At 48.0% G+C, this 26,876-nt stretch overlaps 1 protein-coding gene and 1 pseudogene across 3 annotated transcripts; both read right to left on the bottom strand.

Moving 5' to 3' along the window:
* On the bottom strand, positions 1–18,920 carry LOC136456307 (phospholipase A1-II 2-like). 3 transcript variants are annotated; one of them, XM_066456125.1, is made up of 4 exons: positions 18,904–18,920; positions 18,358–18,476; positions 17,107–17,754; positions 1–820 (listed from the first exon to the last, which is right to left on the bottom strand). In XM_066456125.1, exons 3-4 carry the CDS (start codon positions 17,683–17,685, stop codon positions 191–193), a joined length of 1,209 nt encoding a protein of 402 aa, XP_066312222.1. In that variant the 5' UTR covers positions 17,686–17,754; positions 18,358–18,476; positions 18,904–18,920; the 3' UTR covers positions 1–190. The 3 variants fall into 3 exon arrangements, with proteins under 3 accessions (XP_066312222.1, XP_066312221.1, XP_066312220.1); XM_066456124.1 differs by lacking the exon at positions 18,904–18,920 and having other exon boundaries at positions 17,107–17,764; positions 18,358–18,774; XM_066456123.1 differs by lacking the exon at positions 18,904–18,920 and having other exon boundaries at positions 2–820; positions 17,107–17,770; positions 18,358–18,774.
* On the bottom strand, positions 18,910–25,488 carry LOC136456309 (putative pentatricopeptide repeat-containing protein At5g52630; annotated as a pseudogene).
* Positions 25,489–26,876: the final 1,388 nt, after the last annotated feature.

Below are 26,876 nucleotides of genomic sequence, written 5' to 3'. Positions count from 1 at the left end.
TACGAGTCAAGAACCACCGGTGCATTTAACTCTTTAATTTTTATTAGGCATATAATTCACCTCACTATTCAATGCTCCTCCAAGACCTTTCAAAACATGGGGAATAAGATCAATAGTAGCAACGACACAAAACACAATTGGCTGGCTTCGCCTGGCGGGACTTGACATCATGATGTTTCTGTTGTACATACTACAAGTCGACGTTGTCATCCCCGTCTTCGTAGTCTGGCTCATGGTCCTCCAAGACCCACCTCCCGTCGGGCCCCTTCACCATGCTCTTGTTGTGGTGCACCTTCCAGCCCACGGGCACGGGGTACTCATCGGCGAGGCAGTCGTCGAACTTGTTCACCAGCGCAACGTCCCGGTCCACCACCAGCTCGAACCCGCCGTGGTCGCCCTGCCAACCGGCGACGCCGTGCAGGTGGACCTCGAGGTCGTGCGACTGCGACTCATTGCCGTGGGGCTTGAGGAACGGCGACCGGCGCGTGTCGATGAGCAGCTCGACGCCCACGTCGGCGTAGCCCACGGGCGGGTAGTGCGGGATGCGGTCCGGCCTGTTCCGGACGCGGAGCATCCGGAGGTCCGGGAGGCGGTGGAAGACGTCCCGGAAGTCGCGGTCCCCCGTGCGTGGGCTGCCGAACACGATGGCTGTTACCGGAGCACGGCGGCTGTCGTAGCCCGGGGTCTTGTTGTAGGCATTGGCGACGATGTCGACGGCGTTCAGGGTGGCCATGGTCGCGCCGAGGCTGTGGCCGACAATGGTGATGCTCGTTTCCTCGTCCTTGTATTTGTCCATTAGCCTTGCGATCTCTGTCAACACCTGCATGCTCGCACAATTAATAACTTGCTAAGTGTATGCACAAAAAAATGGATGCTAGGAGATAATCTTATTTGTAAAAATGCTAGAGATAATCTAATAATCTCTATACTTACTTATAAAGTATATCTAAATCGATGTTCACTGAGTATTAAAACACACAATTTGTTGATAGAATATCGTCGGCAGTCCTTCGAGGGGTATCCCACGAAGGTAGATTGATCGGCAGAGGAGCGTGAGATCAAGAACAAGAAGGCAACAGAGACACACGAGTTAGACAGGTTCAGGCCGTCAGTATGACGTAATACCCTACTCCTGTGGTCTGTTGATTTGTATTAGCTATCATATGATATTGCGTGAGTTTGGAGAGGGTCCCTGCCCACCTTATATAGTCCGGGGAGCAGGGTTATAAGTCGGTTAGATCTGAGAGATAAACGGAAAGTAATAACTGATTACAGGAATCTTGGAATCATACATATCGTAACAGATCTCGTAGTATCTTTAGGATATCTTCCAGATGTCTTGCGGAAGGCGTCGATCAGGATCGTGCCCCGCAAGGCTTCGTCTTGTGGGCTAGGCCGCCCCTAAGGGCGCAATCCATGTGGTCTATCGTGGGTATCCAGGGTCGTACCCCCACACAGCTAGTCCCCGAGCACCTTGTATCCGTTGTACAACGCCGTCTTATGCTTGTCCGAGCAGGTGCGAACAAAGCTGAGCAGTCGAACTCACGGTCCGACCACCATGACGAGTTGCCGAGCAGTAGCGAGCAGCGAGGACCACAGCCGAGCAGTAAGATCCAAGCACGGCTTGCTATAAGGGTGTAAGGAGCTCAAGTTCAGAATAGAAAATTTCCTCGTAGTGGACCAAGTGTGCCCACTTAGAGTCCGACCACGGGAGAAGGAGCCGATCTTCTTCAAGAGGCATGTAGTCTTCGAGAAAAAATCCTGCACATTCACCGCGAGGTGAAGTATGCCCACTTAGTCCCCGAGCCTGATAGTAGATGATATAGTCATGTGGTGCCAGAGTCAGAAAGTAGAAGAATAGTAGAAGACCAGCCGAGCAGACAGCCAGTCCCCGGGCGTGACCCCAAAAAGAGACAAAGCACATTCACCGCGAGGTGAAGTGTGCCCACTTAGTCCCCGAGCCTGACAGTAGGCGACGCAGTCACGTGGTGCCAGGGTCAGAAACAGAAAAACAATTAAAGACCAGCCGAGCAGGCAGTCAGTCCCCAAGCTACAAGCGGAGATATCGGAGAAATCAAATCGTGGAGAAAAAACCGGAGTAATGGCTGTACAGTGTCGGTTACTGAGCCTCAATAAATGACGGAGAAGACAGTGATTATTCGGCGAGTAGCAACTGACAGCGGCGATAAATGGGCGACGTGGGCTGCGGTTGCGCAAAAGCCCACGTTACGGCCCACCTTGCTGTTGCGGAGGATTCGGAGAGGTGCAAATCACAGAAACGGTTTCCCAAAAACCCTCGACTACGAAGAGGTGGGGAAAGTGCTTTATATCTGCGCCGCCGCATCCCAAGTTTCCACCTTCGCCACTTTGCCATTTCGTCTTCCTCCGCAGTCCTCACACTTCTAGATTCACACCCACGCACGCTGCCGGCGCCAGCCCCCATCCAGATCCGAAAGATGACGCTAAAGAGGAGAGCTGCGAACTCGAAGAGAGCGAGCCCAAAGAGAGCAAGTGCCGGAGCCAAATGTGACGAAGAGTGGTCGTCGTCGCGCATGGGAGAAACGGAGCTCGAGAGATTAGTGGCGGCGGGCGTGCTTCCTGACCGCGTCACCACCGGATGGCGGCCAGCCAGTGGTGAGCCCTTCCTAATGCCTAACACTGATGAAGTTGTAGTCTTTGAAGATTATTTCTAGCGTGGGTTGGTGTTCCCTGTTCATCCTTTCCTTCGAGATCTGCTGGAATTTTGGTCGATTAGTCTGTGCAATCTTCACCCCAACACCATATTGCACATTTTAATCTTTATTCATTTCTGTGACATTTCTGGGGGTTCTGCCGCACTTCAACGTCTTCAGACATCTCTTCTGGTTGAAGAAGAAAGGCGGCGGTGGCTCCAAGGTGGTCGGCGACGTCTATTTGCAGCTCCGGGATGGAATGACTAGCGAGTATATTAACATACCGCTGAACACTTCTCTGAAAGGGTGAAATTCCAAGTGGTTCTACATGAAACAGGGCCACCCTACAATCCGCTGCGACGTTCACCATCTCCCGAAGAACAAGAGGAGCTGGTCGGAGAAACCAAACAGTGTTGACATGGAACAAGTGATGGAGCTCCTCGACCTAATTAGAGGCGTGGAAATTAGAGGAAAACTGGTGGCAGCAAGCTTCATAGTGCGCCGTGTCCAGCCCTGCAAGGAGAGGGCCCACCCGGGCTTTGACTACAGAGGTGATGACGACGGGACTCGGGAGAAGACAGAACGACTGACGAAGAAGAATGTCCTGGAGTGGGCTGTAGAGCTGTTCGCTCCCAATATTTCATTCGCCTGGCCAAAGCAAACGAGGGCCTTCAATTGCTCATATCCGCCCCTGAAGGTAATCATCTCGATTTTTATTCCTGAGATTTTTAATCCTGAAGCATTGACGAGCAGTGAACTGATTTACTTATGCAAAGATCCATTCGCAGGAAAGAGCGGTGTATTTCTCCGACGTCCCGAGGGGTGATTGGCCGATGGGAGTAGACGCCCGGCCACCAGCTCGGTCTGAAGAAGAGGTAGCCAGCGCCTCATTAGAATCCGGAGGCACCGATGCTGGTTGGACAGAGACTCTGCCCCCGGTGACCAAGAAAGTCTAGGGAAAGAGGGCAGCGGCAGACGAGCTGGCCTAGAAGAAGAGAAAAACAGCGGCTGCTGCTCCCCTACAACAGGGCGGCATCTCGCTTGGTAGTGACCAGACCACTTGACCACGAAGGATCGCAGTGCTCGAGTGGTTTGATGACGACGAAGACCCAGTTGCTCCTCCTCCGAGCACCCAAGCAACTCCAAGCAGCTCACACATGGAGGAGCAACCAAGGGGAAGCGAAGAAGTCCCTGAGCACCAGGCGATAGAGGTTCCCGTTGGGTAGGCGATGGGAGTCCCCGAGAAACAAGCGGAGGTTCCCGCCGGGCAGGCGACGGGAGTCCCCGAGCAACAGGCGGAGGTAAATCTAGAGCGACAGGCGGAGAAAACCCCAGAGCAATAGGCGGAGCAGAGGCTGACTATGGAGGAGGCGAGACCTTCACCCCAGAATAAGGGAGTCGACCCCACAGCCACGCCTGGGGGCTCGAGCAGGCATCGTCGATTCAAAAAATTGCACCGGTAGATCAAACGGTAAGTATTTTTGTGTTGGAGTTACTTTGCTGTCTTGTCTTAGCTTTTTTTTGCCGCTTGACCAAATGATCTGATGCAGTGCAAGGCATACAGAGGGTCTAGACCTATCCGCCTAGACTGATGAGCAGCCTCAGGCAGATCTTGGAGCGGAGGTAACGTCGTTAGCTCCCATATCGGGGTCCCCGGGTGCTCGGCAGCCAGCGGAAGAGTCAACCACCGCTGCGGGTGGCCTTGGAGACGGCGAGAGGTCGGCATCAGCAGGGGACAAGTCGGCGACAATACCTGAAGCGACGGCGGTTACTGCCGAGCCCTTGGGAGCTGAAGCTAGAGTTGCCAGCGAAGCACCAGAGTCTAGGTCGGCGAAACCAATGGCACCCGAGGAGCTAACGGCACCCCTAGAGGCATCACAGGGCACGATCGGACCCACTGTCCGACCACAGAGCCCCTCGGTGGTTTCTCCCACTGCTGCAGAAGAGGAGGACGAGGTGGAGGAGATCATTCATGCGGAACCTCAAACCCAATCCGTCCGAATCCTCTGCAGGCGCGGTGACGAAGTGGTAGTTGTCGAGGAAGAGGACACCCCCAAGGAGATAAGGAGGCTGAAATCCACCCTCACCGGAATAATAAAACAAATCGAGGTTAGTACTGAATTATAAGTATTCATTTTTGACGTTGGAGATCGAATACCATTATTGTCCTTGTGAATTTCAGGGAATAAATCGGACTATCGAGCAGCGGCACCAGTTGATAAAGAAGATGGAACCCCTCGCCGAGGAGAACCAAAAACTCAAGGAGGCGATGAACCTCTTGAAGAGATACACCCAGAGGGCCCGGCGCGAGCGAGACCTCGCTGAATCCAACATGTGGGACCTGGAACACCAGAAGGGAGTCCTGTCTGAACAGCTGACGACTACGAAAGAACAGCTACAGAGCAAGTCCGAGCAGCTGGCCACTACCTCAACACAACTGAAGGATGCTTCCGAGCATTTGGAACAGCTACAGAAAGTCTCCGAGCAGAAGAAAGGTACGTGTGATCGACGAAGGTGCTTTGCATAGTTGGATATGCTTACTTTTGGTGCTGACTGTTGTACTTGTAGAACAAGATGTAGAGCTCGACCAGCTGCGCCAGACCCTCGAGCAACTCCGAGAGGAGAAAGCGAAGGAGACAGGGTGAGTGAACAAGCTAGCCGAGGAGCTGAATAATGAGTATTCCCTGGTCGGGGTTGCCGCTGAAGTAACTTTCTCGCTTGATGGAACTTTGTAATGCTTGCAGACTACCGTCGGAGGGTCAAGGCACAATTCGATGTGCTAGAGTAGGACGCTCGGACCCAAAGGGATAAGTTTGATGCCCTAGTTACCGAAATCAAACCAGTGCTCAACTACATCAAACCAGAAGTGGCTCCTCAGCCCGTCGGCAGGCCGCCGCGCCCGAACATCATCATCAAAAGATGCAAGACGGCGTGGGAGAGCTTCAAAGGCTTCAACCATGACGCTGTTGTTACCGCCCCTACCCACGCCCTTGCTGTGGTTCGGTCCCACTATCCAGCCACTGACCTTCAGGCGATAGGGGGCGGGTTCGCCGAAGGACTGAGCGAGGCGGAGACCCAGCAGCTGGAGGATGAGGTGGAGGACGCAACAAAGAAGTTGGCAAGCGATATAGACCTGTTCAGCAAAATGGACGGCGATGGCGGAGCACAATGACCTGCCTGGCGGATATCATGTGTAATTTCTGGACAGTGTAGTTAGAATGCACGAAGGCGTAAAAACACTTATGTATACGATAAATATTATAAGGTGCATGTGTATGCGGTTAGATTGTATTTCGGCGAAAAAATCTTCATAGTTTTAACCATGTAGTGTAAGTAGAGTCCGAGCAGTTGGTTCGCTATTGACCCATATGGCCTCAGCTAGCCCATAGTCCATAACGTCGAGTGCGGAGCCCGTGCATGTGTAGGAGGAACAGGCATGACCAAGGAACCGCAACCGACCACCCATAACGTAGAGCACGGAGCCCGTAGCACGTGTAGGGAGAGATCAGAGACTGGGTCTTCTCCATAGAGAAAAGAATGGAATGTGTGCTACACGGCGGTTATCAAAATAACTTGGAGAAATAGGTAATATAAGCGGCGTCTGAGCAATTAATTCTATGCTGAACTCTTGGCCTTGGCTAGCCCATAATCCATAACATCGAGCGCAGGGCCTGTAGATGTGTAGGATGAACAGGCAAGACCAAGGAACCACAGCCAACCACCCATAACGCAGAGCGTGGAGCCCGTAGCATGTGTAGGAAGAGATCGGAGATTGGGTCTTCTCCGAAGAGAACAGAAAAGAAAGTATGTTGCTCACAGATCGGCGAAATATCTTGAAGATTTGGAAAAAAGTGCTCGGCGATTTGGAGAAGCGTGGCGAAATACATTGGCGATTTAGAGGAAACATGTTCGACGATTTGGAGAAAATGTGTTCGGCGACTTGGAGAAATCGTTCGGCGATTTTGGAGAAAACGGATCGGCGATAACGTTGGAGATTTGGAGGAACATGGTTGGCGCAGTTATGGCGATTTTGTATTGGAGTTCGTTATGAAGTAGCATAGAGCTCGGCGACCACGAGTGGATGTTAAACCACAATAGAGACAAAATGGAGACAAGTCATGGAGACCAAAACTTTATTCAACATAAAAATGGAGAGTACATATCTGGAGCGTTTTAAGGATAGAAACATATAAGGTGTTCGATGTGCCACGAGTTGGGAACATCGATTCCTTCTAAGTCACTTAGGCGATAAGACCCTGGTCGGGTAATCTCTTTGACGACGTAAGGCCTTTCCCAAGGGGAAGAGAGCTTATGCACCCCTTCAGTTTTTTGTTTTCTACGAAGAACGAGATCACCGACAGCAAATGAACGACATTTGACATTTCGGTTGTAGTACCTCCGCAAGCCTTCCAGATATTTAGCTGTGCGGACATAGGTGATTAGGCATTCTTCCTCGGCCCCATCGACGTCCTCTGACCGAACAGCCGCAACCTGCTCTTCATCATAGTTTTCCACCCTAGGTGCTCGAAAGGCAATGTCCGCTGGTAGTATGGCTTCTGAGCCGTAGACCAAGAAGTATGGAGTCACCATTGTGCTGCGACAAGCTTGGGTACGCAGTGCCTAGACTACAGCTAGTAGCTCCTTAAGCCATCTGCCCGAGTGCTTTTCTTCTTTCTGATATAGTCGCTTTTTGAGGGCATCAAGGATCATGCCGTTCGCCCATTCAACCTGGCCATTGGCTCTAGGATGGGCAATGGAGACATATTTGATGGAGATGCAATGGTCTTCGCAGAAGTCCTAGAAGTGATGGCCAGTAAATGTAGTTCTGAGGTCAATAATGATGCTGTTTAGGAGACTAAATCTGTGGACGATATCTTCGAAGAGCTCGACTGCTTTCTTTGTAGTAGCCGAGATGAGCGGTTTATATTCAATCCACTTGGAGAACTTGTCGATGGCGACATACACGTACCGGAAGCCACCTGGTGCTGGTTTGAAAGGCCTGATCATATCTAGTCCCCAGCATGCGAAGGGCCAGGAAGCTGGGATGGTTTGCAGTTCTTGCGCCGGCATGTGTATTTGCTTAGCGAAAAATTGGCATCCTTCACAACGTCGGACGAGGTCTTCTGCATCAGAGATTGTTGTGGGCCAATAGAAACCAGCTCGGAAAGCCTTGCCTACAAGTGTTCTCGAGGCTACATGGTTGCCGCAGGAACCAGAGTGAATTTTGAGAAGTAGCTTTACTCCCTCCTCTTGGGTGATGTATTTCTGCAGTATCCCTTCCTTGGCACTTTTCCTCATCAAGTTGCAATCCACCAGCACGTAATGCTTACTTTGACGAATTAGGCGTTTAGTTTCAGTCTTGTCGGCGGGTACCTCGGTGCTGGTGAGGTACTTGATGAATTGCTCCCTCCAATCGACGGCCGGTGAAGGTACTGTAAGTACCAGCTGCTCAGCGGGGGGAACTTCCTTATCTTCTTTGATGGATGGCGCCAGGAGATCCTGAACGAAGACCCCTGGCTGGATCATGGCACGAGAAGAGCCCAACTTGGATAAGTGGTCGGCGAGCTGATTTTGGTCGCGTACCACGTGGTGGTACTCGATGCCATAGAATTTTCCTTCAAGCTTCCTGATTTCGGTGCAATATGCATCCATCTTCTCACTGGAGCAAGACCAGTCCTTGTTGAGCTGGTTGATGACTAGTGCAGAATCCCCGTATACCATGAGGTATTTGACGCCAAGCTCAATGGCCATACGGAGTCCGTGGAGACATGTTTCATATTCGACGGCGTTGTTGGAGGCTAGAAAGTGTATCTGGAGAACGTATTGGAGCTTATCCTTGGTCAGCGTAATGAACAGAATGCCCACACCAGCACCATTGATGTTAAGGGTGCCGTCGAAGTACATCACCCAGTGCTCGGGGCAAGTGGTGGTGATAGGCTCTTGGATCTTGGTCCACTCAGCGATGAAATCAGCAAGCGCCTGTGACTTGATGGTAGGCCTGCTTCTGAATTCGATGAAGTAAGTGCCGAGCTCAACAGCCCACTTGATGATGCAGCCGTTAGCCTCCTTGTTGTAGAGAATGTCCCCCAGAGGGAACTCAGTGACCACGGCGATCTTGTAGTAGTTGAAGTAGTGTCGGAGCTTGCGCAACATAATCAGAATTGCGTATAACAGCTTTTATACCTGAGGATAACGAGTTTTGCGCAACTTACGAGTTTTGCGCAAAGCTCCAACACGGCAATTCCTCGCTTATGAAGTACACCAGATGTTGCACCTTGTAGGTGTGCCTGGCTTCCTTGCGTTCGACGACAATAGTTGTGTTGACGACGCAAGAAGTGGCGGCGATGTAGATCAGCAGAGTTTCATCTGGTCGTGGCGCCATCATGATCGGAGGCTTTGTTAGGAACAACTTGAGCTACTCAAAAGCTATGTCTGCCTCCTCCGACCAAGAGAAGCGCTCGGAGGCCTTGAGGAGCTTGAAGAAAGGTAGCCCTTTTTCGCCGAGGCATGATATGAAGCGGCTTAAGGCAGCCATGCAGCCTATAAGCTTCTGTATATCCTTGACACATGTCGACCATTTCATGTTGGTGATGGTAGACCTTGTCGAGGTTAGGTTCGATGCCTCGAGCACTGACAATGTAGCCCAGCAGTATACCGGATGGAACTCCAAAGATGCGCTTTGAAGGGTTCAGCTTCCATCGGTACTTCTTCAAGTTGGCGAAAGTTTCCTCAAGGTCGGCGATAAGATTGTCAACGGCCTTGGTCTTGACGACCACATCATCGATGTAGGCTTCGACATTGCGGTCGATCTATTGGTCGAGGCATATCTAGATGGCCCTTTGATAGGTTGCTCTGGCATTCTTGAGTCCGAAGGACATCGTTGTGTAGCAGTAAGCACCGAAGGGCATGATGAACGATGTCTTGATCTGATCTTCTTCCTTTAGAGAAATCTGGTGATATTCGGAGTAACAGTCAAGGAAGGAGAGCAGTTCGTAGCCAGCGGTGGAGTCTACAACCTCGTCTATCCAAGGCAGACCGAAGGGGTCTTTAGGGCAGTGTTTGTTAAGATCAGTATAATCAACACACATTCTCCATTCTTTATTCTTTTTTTGAATGAGAATAGGGTTTGCTAACCAATCTGGATGATACACTTTTTTATGAATCTGGCAGCTAAGAGCCATTTTATTTCTACCCTAATAGCCTCCTTCTTGTCTGGCACGAATCGGTGGAGTTTCTGCTTGATTGGTTTGGTGGTCGGCGAGACATTCAAGGAGTGCTCGATCTTCTCCCGTGGTACCCCCGACATGTCTGCAGGTTTCCAAGCAAACACATCGGTGTTGGCACGTAGGAAGGAGACGAGCGCGCTTTCCTATTTGGGGTCAAGGTGAGCCCTGATCTTCATGGTCTTGGAGGGGTCGTCGAGGCCGAGGCTGACCTCCTTGACTTCCTTTGACTTGGCAGAGGCGTGGGGAGGCTCCAGCTCTAGGATCTCCATGTCTTTGGCAGGCACTATCTTGGCTTCGATGACCACGCTAGCTATCTGGATGGTGAGGTCGGTAGCTTCGGCGAGGGCGAGACTCTCTGTCTCACAGGCGTAGACGATGGTGAGGTTGGCCCGCAGGGCCAAGACTCCAGCAGGCAAAGGCATCTTCAACACCAGATAGGTGTAGTGCGACACGGCCATGAACTTGGCCAGAGCTGGCCGACCAAGTATGGCATGGTAGGCGGTGTCAAAGTCAGCAACGTAGAAGTTGATGTGTTCGACGTGGTAGTTGCTTGTCGTGCCAAACTATACTGGTAGGGTAATCTCTCCAAGCGGTTTGAAGGCCCTGCCAGGTACCACACCCCAAAAGGAGGAGTCAGAAGGTGTGAGATCTAACAAACTGAGGCCTAGCTCTTTTAGGGCTCCGACGAAGAGGAGATTTAGAGCACTCCCACTGTTGACGAGCACTTTCCTGAAGAGCACCTTCTGTACGGTTGCGTTGAGGATGAGAGAAAAACACCCTATGTAGGGAATATCCGCCCACTAGTTGGCCCTGCTAAAGGTGATGGGGACCTCAGACCATGGGCGATAGCTGGGGTTGGCGGTGGTGTCTTCCGTAGTGACGGAGAGCACCCGTCATGCGGTGAGCTTCCGCTCTCTTCTGCTCTCAGTGGAGGCGAGGCCTTCGAAGATGGTGGTGACCACCTTATCGTGGTCCTGAAAGGCATTGTTGTTGCCCCTAGGTGGTCGATGACCTCCAGCTCCATCGTTGGCGTCGTCGTCCAGCTTCTTGTCCTAGAACTCCTTAGCCAAACCAAGGCAGTCCTTCATCTTGTGTTTGGCATTCTTGTGAAAAGGGCATGGGCCATCGAGGATCTTTTGGTACTGTTCGTCGTAGTTGCGCTTGATGCGAGGTTGACTGACGGCGACGACGATGTGGTCTGGCTGGCGGCGGTGATTTTGGCCAGGCTTGGGTCCTTCTGTTTGATCACGACCGCCATCGTGATGGTAGCTGCGGTCGTTGGGGTGGCGGTTGTTGTGGCATCGGTCGTCGGGGCGGTCATCGTAGCGGCGAGATGGGCGATGAGTGCCCGCATCCTCGTTGAAGCGCACCTTAGCTTCCTCGACATCGGCGTACTGGTTGGCCATAGTGATCATCTCGCCGATGCCAGTAGGCAACTTGAGGTTGAATTTGGAGCGAAGCTCATGATGGTGGAGTCCTCGAATGAAGGCGGTGATGACCTCAGCTTTCATGATGTTGGGAATAGAATTTCTTATCTGGGAGAAACATCGGATGTAGCTACGGAGGAGCTCTGACGGCTTCTGGTTGATGCGGTTGAGATCATGCTTGGTGCCAGGTCGAGTACACATGTCCATATAGTTATCGGTGAAGACTTTCTTTAGCTCTTCCCAGGATCCGATGGAGTCCGGTGCAAGGCTGGTAAACCAGCTCATGGCGGGTGGTATGAGCATGACAGGGAGATAATTTGCCATGACACTGGTGTCTCCTCTAGCGGCGCAGACAGCAGTGGTGTAAGCCTACAGCCACTGTGTCGGGTTCATCCTTCCTTCGTAGGGCTCGACCCTAGTGATCTTAAAATCATGGGGCCACCAAAGTGTTTAGAGCACCCTTGTGAAAGCTGGAGGCCCCTCAGGGTTGTCAACACCATCGTCTACAGCGTTGCGGTCAGCGATAGGCTCAAGGGCTGAGTCTGGGTTGCCGTACTCCTGCTCGTACTCCTAGCGGCGATGTACTTCGTCTTCATGGTGGCCGAAGTGATGTTACTCAATACGCCGTTGTGCATCCTGGAGGTTGTTGAGGTGCACTTGAGCATCCTATTCGACCTCCTGGTTGTGTTGGCGATGGTGTTCGGCGCGGTGGCCCCTGGCTCCCCCCTAGAGAGGTAGCGACTGGTCAGCGAAATGGCTTTGACTAGGGGGCGATTAGATCTCAGCGCAGCTGATCGGCGAATCGTGCTCGTAGAGCACGAAGGTCTCTAATCCTCGTGAATCTCATTAACCTGATAGTGTGCCACTTTAAGCATGGCGACGACCTTAGCGAGCTTGGGCGTCTGCGGGAGGCGAGCGAGCTCATTGGCGGCCACTGCCAGATTGGCGCTTGGAGTCTTGAAGACGTCGTGGCCATCAACACGGAGAAATTCTTCGTCGAGGTCGCGGTGGAGCGGGAGCGGTCTTCCCTGTGAATCGAGCCGATTATTCCGAGCAGCCTTGGCCCTCGCAATGGCTGCCTCATTTTCTCGGCGCTGCGCGTGGTTGACATTCTGGTTCTCCCGAGCAACGCGCTCCTCCTCGGTTTTGCCATTCCGAGGAGGGCTGTCGACGCTGACGTTGAAGATCGCACCACCCCGGAAGGGTGGAAGAAGGAGTTGCTCGGAGAAGGTTTCGGCGAGGGTCTCGTAGAGCCCTGAGACTCAGAGCCCGGATTTTCCTCCGGGATGGTCTGGAGGGGCACTCCGGGGCACCGGGCTAAGTGTAGCATGTTGACGGCTGGCGAAGGCTGGACGACGATCTGGTCGACGAGTAGATGGGCGCATTCCACCTGGTCGACGAATTTGCCCCTCAGAGCGTCTTGGCAAGTGGCAGCGACGTTGGTGAGCCCAAAGGGTAAAGCCATAACTCCTAGAGTTTTTCGGGTAGCCTCTGATAGATTTGGATCGAAGGGTGGTCGGTGCTAAACCAAAGTGTCCAGAGCCGACTCGGCGATGGAGAGACAATCAACGAGCTTCAGTTCGACCCAATCGATGGATTCGATCAGATCGTCGTTGTTGATCTGCCTCCTCTAGTAGCGAGGAAGCGGACGACGAGTTGTTGATGAAGGAGACCTCGGAATCGGCTCCGAGATCGGATCTGCAATCGTGGGTGCAGGGATGATCGGAGCAGAATCGATCTGCACCGGCTCAAGGAGCTCTCCGACTCCGTCAGCGTTGATGATCTACGAGATCGATCCGACCGTGAAGATCTGGCTGGGCTGCGGGAGGGACGAAGAGCCTGCTGACAAAGTCATCTTGTTCGGCAAGGAAACATCACGCACACCCCTACCTAGCGCGCCAACTGTCGATAAAATATTGTCGGCAGTCTTCCGAGGGGTATCCCACGAAGGTAGATTGATCGGCAGAGGAGCTTGAGATCAAGAACAAGAAGGCAACAGAGACACACGAGTTAGACATGTTCAGGCCGTCAGTATGACGTAATACCCTACTCCTATGGTCTGTTGATTTGTATTAGCTATCGTATGATATTGCGTGAGTTTGGAGGGGGTCCCTGCTCGCCTTATATAGTCCAAGGAGCAGAGTTACAAGTCGGTTAGATCCGAGAGATAACCGAAAAGTAATAACTGATTACAGGAATCTTGGGATCATACATATCCTAACATAACTCGTAGTATCTTCAGGATATCTTCCAGATGTCTTGCGGAAGGCGCCGACCAGAATCGTGCCCCGCAAGGCTTCGTCTTGTGGGCTAGACCGCCCCTAAGGGCGCAACCCATATAGTCTGCCGTGGGTATCCAGGGTCGTACCCCACACAATTATTCAAAAAAAGTATACTCCCTCCATCCCAAAAAGAGTGATGTTTTTTACTTTCAGACATCATGTTTGACTGTTCGACTTATTTAAAAAATTTATGTAAATTATAAAAATAAATAAATCATTATTAAAGTATCTCTAATGATAAAATAAGTCATAACAAAATATATAATATTTATAATTTTTTTTGAATAAGACGGATGGTCGAATAAGATGTCTGAAAGTAAAAAATGACACTTTTTTTGGGACAGAGGGAGTAACATATAAATGCACACACATTCCAGCTTCTTCAATCTCCTTTTACCCGACTCCGCTGCCACCTTTCTCAATCATCCATCGCTTTAAACATCGTTAATCATAGTACTGCTGTTAGCATTGCTGATCGATCTTGCCTTTTTCTGTGGGCACTGAAACTGTAAGATTGACAATCGTTGTCCCTTCGTCAACAGTGAATAGCATCGTTCACTCAAAAAAAAAAACAGTGAATAGCATCTCATTTTTGTTTTCCATCCTTCAGCACAGCTGTCATCATATCTCCATATCACACAATGCCCTCCTCCTTCTCTGGGCACTCTGTTATCAACTTGCATTAGCAGCCTTAACTCGCCACGCCAGCCTGACACAGTGACACTTACCTCAAAGTACTACTAATCGAGGGACTATTGCCGAAAATTTTCAGATCCTGTAGTGTCCATACAGAATGGAGATCCCCTGGGGTTGCCATTGTAGAACTAGTAGAGTTTTGCTACAGCAACAATACATCTGGAGAAGGACCGTTATTGGACGGCAAATACTCACTGCTGGCAGCCTGGCACTACCAAACATGGCATTATCTGTATGTACTCTCGACTACTTTGGCAGTGTACTGTAGCATTTCATCTAAGCTCCCAAGTAAGTAGTATCAGCACATATTTCCCAATTATCTTTATACCAAAACTATCTGTTATTTTCGTTTTTAGTTCCAGGCAATGCACTTCGTAAGAAAAGGGTTAAAAGAACAGCAAACAGTGTTCAGTTCCAGTTGCAGATTGTATGTCATTGTAGCGTTGTGAAATATGAATCTTCCGGAGCTGCAATTGCATTGCCTGAATTTTAAGGGCTTGTATGAGGCCCATATCCTGGCAGCAATACCGCTCCAATACCCGGCTCCTTGTATACATAGCATGCAATTCTTATAATCATCAATGTGCATGTATTCTGATTTCTGCATTGAGTGATCTGTGATCTAGGGACTAGGATGAACACTATATATTTCTTAGAATAATGATTGATGTTGATTTTGTGGAAGAAAGCAAGTTGCAATATATAAGAAACGAGAATTTACCAAGAATTCCTCAAATACTTCTAATAATCTATTCAATTGTTTGCAGTCATCAGATTGCTTTGCCTAGACACCTGATGCGCTAATTAACTTCTCAGGTAGTATTTGATTGACATGGGCGGATTTAGGGGTATTCCCCAGTATTCCTGGGAATACCCAACTATTTTGGTACACTTTTATGTAGATATGTGTATATACTTATTATATATATAAATGTATAATGCTATAATCTATAGTATTTTCGCACATTTCAGCTCAAAACAGGTAAAAAAATGGCCTTTCAATTAGAAGTCTAGATTCTAGAAAGCAAATATTGGTCCAAAGTTGCTGATTTGCAGTGCTATTGGCTATATTTTAAGCCTGTTGATTGATGTTTTCATCAGTTATATTTATTGCTGAACTTGTACTTAAGTGATAACGAGGATAGCTTCCAAGGTGTAGAAGTGCCATAAGTGATAAGAACATATATAGGGCACCATGCTTTTAAGGTCTGGTAGTATATATGACCAACTTCATCACCTGGAGATGTTTTGCGACCCAGCTTGGTGAATTGTAAATTGTCACTGGGTTAAGACAATAGCGATATGTATGTCGCAATTTTCTCCTCTCCTCTTAAATTGAAACGGCAATACATTTTGTTGTAATGAACTCAACAAGCATAAGGGCAACACTACTTGTTTTACTTTCTTACAAAGTAGCCCATCAATCAGTGATGTTGCACGGATTATTAGTTCTAAGAGGCATAAAGGTTAGAGATCCATGGATAAATTTGGTGTCACAGCTAATCAAATTGCTTACATTTGCTCTCTGTTATTTGTCCATATATATTCTAAGGTAGTACTCATGTACATACTTAATTTTTATCCAATCGTGATAGATTTTAGTTACAAACTATTGTATATTTTCCACCTCTATTCATATTTTTTTGCTCACCTTAGCATCGCTCTTCCGTTCTGTTTGATATGTCAATAGTTCAAATTCTCTCATTTGTATTTTTTCCAAGTGTGTCTAGTAAGAATTAAAGTGGAGACTCAAAAGGAGTCTCCAATTTGATGATTGTAAAAGAAGGCAGTTATTGTCTTTGAGGAAAGAAAGCATTTTAGGCCCTGTTTTGATGCAAAGAACTATTGGAGTTTTAGAAAAAATATTATAATTTTGTAAAATACTTTGGTTTTGAAAAAACATGATGTTCTTGGATGCAATAAACTTTATAGTATTGAAAACCATAATATTACAAATGTAGTCTTTTTAGAACTTTGAAAACTCCACTCTAAATTTCTTTTCTAAACCATGGTTCTGCATGTCTACATGTTCTAAAACTGAAGTTTCTTAATTAATATCACGATTTCTTAGTGCTTCAACATTCAAATAGAGCCAACTGGAAATACAATAAAAAAAGGAAAAACCAAAACTACTCGCCTCAAGTTTCCAAGGTCCAAATAATCCTTAAGCTGATGTTTAGTTTGATTTACTTCCTAACTATTTGAATTGGTCCACTTTACCCTTAACAAAATTTGTCTTTTTAGTTCTCCGCATACAAGTTGAATTTTTGTTTAGATTTTTGTGAGGTGTAGCTGACATCAGAAGTTATGTTAAAATAATATTATACATTTTCATCATTACTTCGAAAGATCATGAAATTTAATAAAAAAAATTAGCACTAGAAATACAAAATTATATGAAACATAACTATGAAAATTCATAATCTATGGTTTAACATAAATTATGACGCCCGCTGTCACCCCCACAATTTAAAATTAAAACTAAACTCGTACAGGAGAATAAAAAAAGGCAAATCTTGTTATTAGGGCTAAAATGGACCAAATGAAATAATCAGGAAGTAAATCAAACCAAACATTAGTTTATTTGGTTATGTGGACATTGGTCAAACTTGTGAGGAGTAATTTGGATCCCCCCACCCCCGAATAAAAGGATAAGTTTAGAAAACTATAACCCTCCTAAGGGTTTGTTAGGGTTAAAATGATATGAACTGCAACAAAAACAAGATAGTAATATAATAGTACTACAACACATGAACTGGACTGCAAGAATTCAAACTTCGAAAAGAAGCGGCAGAGCACACACCTGCATTCTGGCGCTCTGCTTGCTCAGGTTGGAACCTTCGTCGGCGGACGTGTAAAGCGACAGGTACCCGCGGTGCACCGACGGATCAGAGCCGCCGGCGCCCTCTGGACCCAGGATACCCGCCGCCGAGGCGAGCGCGAGCTTGAGGTCGGCCAGCCACTCGAGCGCGCGCTGCGTGCCGCGCCACGCCACGACGATGTCCCTGCGCCCGAGCGCGGTGGCGCCCTCGTCCGTGGCCACGGCGACGTACCCCATCCAGTTGCACTCCCTGGCGCGGTGCTGCCGGCAGAGCGGCCGGAGGAGCACCTTCCCGCGCACCTCGGCGCTGGCCGTGGCGTAGAGGTACCGCGTGGCCTCGTACCACCTGGGGCGGGACACGTCCACGCGCCGGAACAGGTCGGCGCGGCGGTACCGGCACATCCCGGCGTTCGGGGACCGGCTCTCGCCGATGAACGCCTCGTACGTGGCCATGATCATCTCGCCGTAGGTGATGAGGCAACGCCGGAGGTCCAAGTCGAGCGGGTCCAGCAGGCCCTCCCAGTGGTTGCTGCCGTGCAGCTCCCTCCACCGCCCGGCCATGTCGCCGGAGAACAACTGTTACAGATCTGAATTCTGGAGGTTGTGGTCCTCTGCCTCCCCTTTGCCAATCTGTTTGGTACTGCAACTGCAAGGTTATAAGTTGACCTCGGAGCTAGCTAGGTGTACAAGTGGAGCATTCTTTTGCTCACATGTCACATGGCACATGGCACATGGCAGAGGGCATGGAAAGAATTCAAGGATCCACAGGGAACAGGGGCCGTCTGAATCTGTCGATATATAAATTGCTTTGAATATGTTGCCAGCTACTAGAACTGATTATCTGACATTATTATGCGCTATGCATTGGTCTTCAGTGGAATGCTTGAATTGATAATTTGACATTCGCATAGCCTTTAGATCCCATTTCTGGACTAAGTTACAGTCTACGGCCACAATGACGCGGCATATTAGATTAACAGCTTTTGCTTTTCAAAAAGAGAGGATTAAAAAGCAGTTCTGGATCTATCAGACCAACAACTGCAACTACGGAAAGACGAGTAGAGAGGAAATGAGATCCATGTGCTGTTGGGCACCCTTTTTTATCGCAAAAAGATGCATGTTGAAATAATATAAGCAAAATAATCGCACAGCACAACACCACATTATGCCTAATCCGATCCACTGTGTTGATGAAAAAAACTAACTATCCAGCACTGGGAAGAAGATGATTACCTCTGCTTTGGAAGAAACTGGGCAATTTGGTGGGGGTGAGAAATGGCGGCATGTCAAAACCACCACCTCTCCGGATCGAGCATCTTGACAAGGGAAGGTGTTGGTTGCCCGTGGTCCATCTGTATGTAGTCCATGGCGGATGCCAAGATGAGATCCAAGAAAGGGAGAAAGATGTGCTAGGTAGGACAGAGGATTCGGCCAACCGGAACAACGAGAATGTTAAGTCTCTCCCCCCGCCCCCTTAAAATATCTCACTTAGGTCCGAAGTTTTCCTCTTATGGAGTTTTTATGCGTTCCACAAATTCAGTAACTTGTAATCGATATAGAAATACATAACCATAACTGTATCATTAAAGATATAATGAGTTGTCTTCACCAAAATTTAGTAAGCCATACTTTTGCCGCACTATATAAATGAAAAAGCTGTTTCGTAATAAGTAAATCCAACTATCCAAGCATGTGTACTTTTCAATCAAAAAATAAAAACAAAGATGGTGAAAAATATCCAACGCTGTATTTTTTTTTCCTCAAGCGGTAGAGTCTTACTGCCTGTGACCGGAAGGTCCCGGGTTCGAGTCGCGGTCTCCTCGCATTGCACAAGCGAGGGTAAGGCTTGCCAATGACACACTTCTCCAGACCCCGCACAGAGTGGAAGCTCTCTGCACTGGGTACGCCCTTTAACGATCCACTGCTCAACAAATTTAGACTTTATTACAATGGATAAAAGTCAATGAAACTCATGATTTGAATACAGAAAATTTGAGTACAATTTTAAACACAACGACACGTGTGTTCTGATGAAACTGGTAGAAGATGAGTTGCCAGGCTACATTAGTCATCATCCTCATGGTCGGCCAGATGCCACCGGCCATCCTTGCCTTTCACCATACCTTTGTTCTGTACCACCCACCATGATGATGGAACAGCAAACTCATTTTTCAGTGCATCTTCATGTTTGTTCACCAAAGCAATGTCTCGATCAACCAATAACTCGAACCCTCCACTGCTCCCCTGAGCCCCTGCAACCCCGTGCATGTAGCACTCCATGTCATGCCATGTTAAGGGGTTTCGAGGGGCCTTCAGGTAGGGTGATTCCCCTGTGTCGATCATTAGCTCTGTACCGACAATCACTGTATCCGAGCTTTGGCCATTTTGGGACCACATCAGGAGAGTTGTGGACTCGGAGCAATCTCAGATCTGCTGCACTGTCAAATGCTTCCTGAAAATCAGGGTTACCGACTCTGGGGCTTCCAAATACAAACACGGACACAGGGCAGCTCCTGTTGTAGCCATTGGAGACAATGTCAATTGCGTTGATGGTGGCAAGTGCTGCTCCTAGGCTGTGACCTGTTATGGAGATGCTCATCTCCTCTGTTTTGTACAAATCCTGTATCCTTTTGACCTCGTTTAAAACCTGCTAATTTTGTTAGTTTGATCAATACATGTTTATTATATTTTTAACAAATGATAAGCAAAATGAAGAACTTACATCAAATATGCACAATCAAGGAGACAATGATGCATGCTGGGATAGCATTATTCAAGGTCCTGTTTGTTAAAAATGAATTCAAACTTTTTGAAGAAACAACCACGAATTTTTTGTGTTCATGTTCTTTTCTCGCTCGCGCCTAGCGCCCTCCATTCCTGGCCTCATTGGTATCAGTGCAAAATTATTCAGGGGGACTCCGGTTGACTTCTCAACAAAAAAGAATTGAACTTTTTATCTTAGAATACAGACATACAGTACACTAGTTGTGTGGCTTGTACCATATTTGTGTTTTTGCAGAGTAAGCTTTGGTTGGCTCACAAGTGGAATTATCTCCCACCTGAAATCATCATGATGTTTCCCTACTGCTGAGATGGATCAGAAGAAAAATACCCAATGGTGGGATCTTTTCTTCATTCCTTTTTGAAACTAGCTACAAGTTTTGGTATTCACTAAAGGAAAAGGCACCTAAATCGGCTTCAGGTTTTCGACCTAGGCCGGTGGGAGGTTAAATAGCCTCCCCACGACCTGGCAAATGTTCCCACCGGTAGGAATCAGAAATTTGTTTTTCTTAGATGGCAGACTAACCTTTAACATTACCTGTCAAGGCACTTTAACTAATTTCTATAGTTACATATTGAATCAAACCACCTAAAAACTGTGCATTGTTGCAGGGGGGTTATTCATTGACACCTTGATGAGTTCCCAATGGTGAAGGGCTCTACACCACCCTGGTTCAATCCCAAAGGTGCAGCCTGGGTGGGTCATCTATTTCAAAAAGTAAAATAGTCCTCGTGCTCATTTCTGAGTGACCTGAACGGCACTTCCCAAGCACCACTACTCAACTAGAGAACACCTGCCTAGTTCAACAGGCAAAGCAGTGCTTGATACTTACATATAGTGCCCACAAATCATGCTGTTTTAATTAAGCAACGCTCTTTACAGATACCATGTTGTTCTTTCCTTTGCTTGAACTCTAATGAAGCAACACTTTCACTTCAAGCATATACATGATTAGAAAGCATACAATACACTCTAGAGTCTAGACCTTGCTGTTTAACTTGTTCACAGATTGGTATTATTTTCCTCACAAGTCAGAAGATCGGAAAATTTTGTATTGTTTAATGAATATTCTAGAATTTGAATGAGTTACCTGATGTCTTGCACTCTCTTTGTTGTATTGTGACCCTGGATCAGCACTTGTGTAGACTGAAAGCCACCCTCCATGCACACAGGGGTTAGTTGCGCTGCCTGGAAGAACTATTTCTGAAGCAGGTACCAAGGAAATATCAAGATCATCCATCCACTCTACCATCCTTATTGTGCCACGCCATGCCACCACCACATCCCGCCTCCCAAGCACTTCCTTACCCTCATCTGTAGCTACTGCAACAAACCCCATCCAATTTGACTGCCTGCTCCATGCAGCGTTTGAAAGAGACTTAACCATGAATCCATCAGGTAAGCTGACAGTACACATTGCATATATGAACTTTGTAATCTCATACAAATTTGGGTTTGATACATCCACCCTGCTGAGGAAGTCTCTGCGGTTGAAGAGGCAAGACCCAGCATACCTTGATCCTCTCTCTCTGTTTAGACCGGTATAGGATGCCTGGGAAAGCTCACCATAGTTGATGATATTCCTACGAAGGTCGAGGTCGAGAGGATCAACTAGGCCCTTCCAATAATTCAAGTCATTGAGTTCTTTCCATCGTTTGGCAACGTTCCCCATACCTTTTATAAGACTCATCTTTGCCGTGTATGTGCCTCTCTTTCTCTTGCTTGGTTTTCTACATGCTACAAGAAACCAGCAAGTTCCACCTGCACATATATAGGTATGATAGGTGGTAGCTTGTCCATCAGATTTGCAGATCAGTATGCATGAAGAGTAGAAGCTCCCCTGTCATTCTTTCAGCTTATCAATCTGTCGGCCAACTTGGGCAACATGCATCCTGGATTTCAAAGCATAAAGAAGCTTGCACGGATCAAATAAGGACCTAAAGAGAAATACACCATTTATCTTTATGCCAACTGTACTAACCAGACAAAGTAGGGAAGGCAAATAATGTGCAGCCTTCCATATCTTTGCGTCGCTCTCAAGATAGGCAAATACCTTCCAGGACCAGTAGGCAACAGTGGACCAACTTGAACCTTCTGGTGCTCTCCAGCCAACAGTCCTAGTGTAAAGGTTACAGTTTGCAGCCTCTGGACCAGCATCCAAACTAGATGCATCCATCAAATCATGCAGAAAGCTAAAGCATTTAACAGTGAAAATCTTTACTAATCATGTTTTTTAATTATATATGTACAATTATACGTTTGTCATCACCAAAAGAAAATTGCAAACAACGAACATATAAAAAAATCAACAATTCTGTATGCGAAGGATGGATGCAACCAACTCAGGAGTCCCTAAAGCACTAATCGTGATAACTTGGTAAGGAGTAGCATGATTAGCTTTAGGTTTCACTCCATCCCAACAAAGATTTTGTCCTTTTCATGTTAAGACAGGTCTATTTGGTTTGAAGGTTTTTGGTTTCAGCAGTTTCCTTTCCAGAGAGCCTTACTGTACAATTGTTATAAAAAACAACATCAGTTTCCAAATACTTTGGATACTTTGACCAATGACCAAAATGCCCTCATAAAGTTATCTAGAATACTTACATAGTACTTTTATAGGAGCAAGTGCCAAGTATTCAGAAGCAAATAAAGTGGTGAAAAGTGTGAAGTATTTGGAAACAGGGGTTGATAATAACATAGATACACCTCATTAATCTACCTGTCACTTCCAAAGTACTCCCTCCGTCAAACTTGATGTTCTAGGATTCTCCTAAGTCAAACCATTGTAAGTTTGACCAATTTATATTAAAAAGTAGCAATACCATTACCAATTGGTGTCATAAGCGTCGATACTTTTATGTATAAATTTAGTCAAACTTTGGATATTTGACTTAGGACAATTCTAGAACATTAAGTTTTTTGGGGGCGGAGGGAGTATGTTTCGTTGGTATATCAGCATCAAATATCAAGCCTTGACCAAACACACACACAATTTAGTACCTCAAAATCAATTAATTCAATTCAATACACCTAAAAAAATAAAGGAACCATCATGCATTTCAAAGTAATAACTTTGTTTTCCCTTTTAACTTTTTGTGTAAGTCGCAACTATTGCGATATAAATTAAGGATAACAACACAAATAAATTGAAAGGTCACTTCATCAGTGCTTCTCAAATCTGTGCAGAGAAACTTGCAAGTACTTCCCTGAGACATCAAACATTTGAAGAAATACAATTCAACCTTCCAACTTCCGTGCACAAGAAAGTAACAGAACAGTCTCAAGTATTACATGATGCTTTGCTCATTAAACTGAGCTTGATAATAAACATATAATATCCTGCCTGAGCACTAGTATTACATGACCATATGATCCCTGCAATTCTGCATTAAAGGTGAGGACTTTCGATCCAAAGGAAACAATATTTTTGTAGTTTTACCTAAACTGTAAGCGGTTAGTTCTATTCTCGGTTGAGTTTAGTGCTTTTCTTAACCTGCTTTAACCTTGTCGCTAAACAGAATGGGATCATCATGACACACTAACAAGTGAACTGAGAGATATGTAATGCGATGAGCGCATGATTGAAAAACATGCACCATTAATTGGAGCCATAAGATAATACCATAAGTTACAGATTTTCAGGCAGCTACACTCGAAATCTTGTTTGACAATACTGCCTGTTACTGTACAAATGCATGTTCTAGGACATTGAGCAGAAGCCTCAATGCCATGTGGACCCTCAGGTACAAGATTGCATCCTATGTGCAAGGATCATACTTTTCCAAAATACTCTGAACTGTTGCAGTTTCCAAAGAAATAAAAAAATTTGGTCTTTTTCAATTATGTGAAACTCATATATCAATACTCCTTTATTATCATATCACCACTGAGCTGAAACAGATTTATTTACTGAGGACACATAAGTTTCCCTTCTAGATGAATCCATATAGAGAAAAAAAAAATCAAGAACACTTCAAAGAGAACATATTGGTCCCTTACCAGAAATCCCCACAAGAGCACACCCCATCTTCAAATCGGTGGAACCGACGATTATCCCTAAGAACCACAACTCTACCTGTGCACTTAGTTAGATACTTAATTGCATTGTGGCAATCATCACACACGCGCAAATTCTTCATAACTCGGATTGGCACACCTTGTGGAAAAATCAAAAGACCTAACCCTATTGCTAGCCTTTCACTGTGATACCTCACTGTTGCTCGCTTCTCATCCCCATCCACATCCTTAACCACTGCACTAGTGTCTGCCACATAACCAGCTGCCTCCATCTTCTCACCAACTTTCTCTAGCACCTTGTAAATTTCCTCGCTTCGTTGGTGTCTCCTGCAGTTCGATACAAAGGTATGCACCTCCCCTGCAGCTTCCAACCAGCTAAGTCCTGTTTCTTTCCGTACACCTGCATCACGCATTGCTTTCCTAGCAAGAGCTGCATCAATATGCCTTCCTGCAGCTGCATATGTGCTTGACAAAAGCATATGTGCCCCAGAGCTGCGAGACCCAGTCTCAAACAGCCTCTTTGCAGCAATTGCTGCAGTGTCAGCGTCCTTAAATATACGACATGACATGAGTAGTGCACCCCAAACAGACTCTGGTGGTTCCATGGGCATGGACTCAATAAGATCAAGTGCTTCCTTTATACGTCCTACACGACCAAGTAGGTCAACCATTGAAGCATAATGTTCAGCCTGTGGTTCAATACCATAATCTTTCATGAGAGAAAAATATCGCTTCCCCTCATCAACAAGGCCAGCATGGCTACAAGCAGTGACCAAGCACAGGAAGGTTATGTGATTGGGCCGGAATCCAGCATTCTGCATCTCCATAAAGCGCTCAAATGCTGCAGCAGTATGCCCATGCTGAGCAGATGCAATGAGCACTGCATTCCAAATGCCAAGGTTCTTCTCAGGTGCTTCATTGAACACCCGGTAAGCACGGTCTACAAGCCCACACTTTGAGTAAACCGAAACAAGTGAGCTACCCACAAAAGGTGATGCATCAAGCGCTGTCTTTGTAGCCCTGGCATGCACCTGGGCTCCAAGCTCAAAGAGTGTCGCTGCAGCACATACTCGGATGATGCAAGAAACTGTGTAGTCATTCACCGGCACGGCCTCCTCAAGTGCCAAGCGGAAGATTCCCATCGCTGCAGGATGCATCCCCGCGTCAGCATACCCACAGATGAGTGCGGACCAGGAGACAACATTCCGTTCCGGCATTTCATCGAATAACCGGCGGGCGTCTGCAAGGTGTCCGCACTTGGCATACATGTCGAGAATCGCCGACCCAACAAACACGTCGCACGCGAACGGAGTCTTGGCGGCGAGGCCGTGGAGCGCGTGAGGGGCGAACGGAGGGCGCGACAAGGTCTCGGCAGCGGCGACGGCCTTCGCAGCTGAAGGGATGTTGCGGTCGGTGGCGGGGACGCCCGCCGCGAGCATGCGGCGGAACGTGTCGAAGGCGGCGGCGGCGAGGCCGTTCTGGGCGAAGGAGGAGATGAGGGAGGACCATGCCGCCGGAGAGGGCGGCGCGGGGAGGTCGAGGAAGGCGCGGAGGGATAGGTCCGGGAGCGCGCAGCGCGCGTAGAAGGTAAGGAGGTGGTGCCCGAGCAGCGTGTGGGAGGAGGCGGTGGCGGGGACGTGTCCAGCCTTGAGGAGGTGGCCGTGGAGCTGCTGTCCTTTTGGGAGCGTGCGGGCGGCGGAGAGGGCGACGAGGAGCTCGGCCAGCTCGCGCGCGACGGCAGGCAGCGGCAGCGGCGCGGGCATTGCGGGCGACTGCCTGTGCAGTGGAAGGGCACGAGTCGCGCGGGTTGAAATATTTTCGCCATTGAGCTGGGCCTGGGCTAATGTCAATGGTGTAATTTCGATGGCAGGGAGCCTGGCCCGGCGTAGTTCGGCCGTTGCTTCACAGGCCGAGCTAGAACTCAGCCCGACAAAGCCTCTATTTTTTTTTTTTGAGGAAACAAAGCCTTTATTTGTTCCCATCGAGAAAGAGAAAGAACAAGGCCTCGTTTGGTAGGGCTTCACTTCACTAGTGAAACTATTTTTTTTTACTTCAGCTCCACGAATAGTTCCACCGGTGGAGCTGAAGCGGTTTTGGTAAACCGTTTGGCAAAATGGCTTCCCTATGAGAGTATATTTTTAGGGCCCTGGAGGAGGAGCCGGGAGAAGCCACTTTTTTTTGCTCCATCCCACCCCAAATCACTGTGAGAGCATGTTTTTAGGGGCTTCACAAGTGAAGCTATTTTACTTTACCCCGTTTGGTAGAAAACGGCTCCAAACGGCTCTTGAAGCCGGTGGAGAAGCCCTGCCAAACGAGGCCTAAATGAAAAAGCCATTGCAATTCCCAAAGAGCTTTCGTTCAACCGATGATTTGTGCGCGCGCCCCACTCTCCCCACCCTCGAGTCGAGTAGCTCCGACTCCGAGACCCGGCTGTCGTCCCGCACGAAGTGGGCTCTCTCACAAACCAAGTCACGTCGAGTTCAATCTGTTACACCTATCGGCAAACGGAATCGTCTGCGCGCCTCGTCGCCTCACTCCCGGGACTTTGCATTTCACCATCGTGGAAAACTGGTTTCGCACTTTTACCATCCCATAAAATGGTTTTGCTGGTTTGTCATTACGAAACATGTGCAACTCGCCGAAATACCATTTGGTGACTTTAGATCTAAAAAAATAAAAAACGAAGTTTTCTTCCACATTTATCCCTTGCCCTTTCCTTCTCTTTCATGTGAGAGCACACGGACGGACGGAACCGAGGGAGGAGAAGTGGATCGAGCGAGCGCTTCTTCTCCGAGCGGGCGCACCCCCACGGCAGCACCGCAAGCCTCCAGCGACGCCCGTCCGCCCCCCATGGCAGCACCGCCCACTCGCCTTCGCCATGCAGAGTCGTGTTCCCACCAGCGAGGCATGGTGGCTGCAGCAGGGACCTCGGGTCGGGACGGACTCGCCCGCT

Source organism: Miscanthus floridulus, chromosome 6 (assembly GCF_019320115.1).
Source record: "Miscanthus floridulus cultivar M001 chromosome 6, ASM1932011v1, whole genome shotgun sequence".
NCBI classification, from domain to species: Eukaryota; Viridiplantae; Streptophyta; class Magnoliopsida; order Poales; family Poaceae; genus Miscanthus; species Miscanthus floridulus.
The sequence above is the reverse complement of the archived record's forward strand: the minus strand, read 5'-3'. Positions and strand labels throughout refer to the sequence as shown.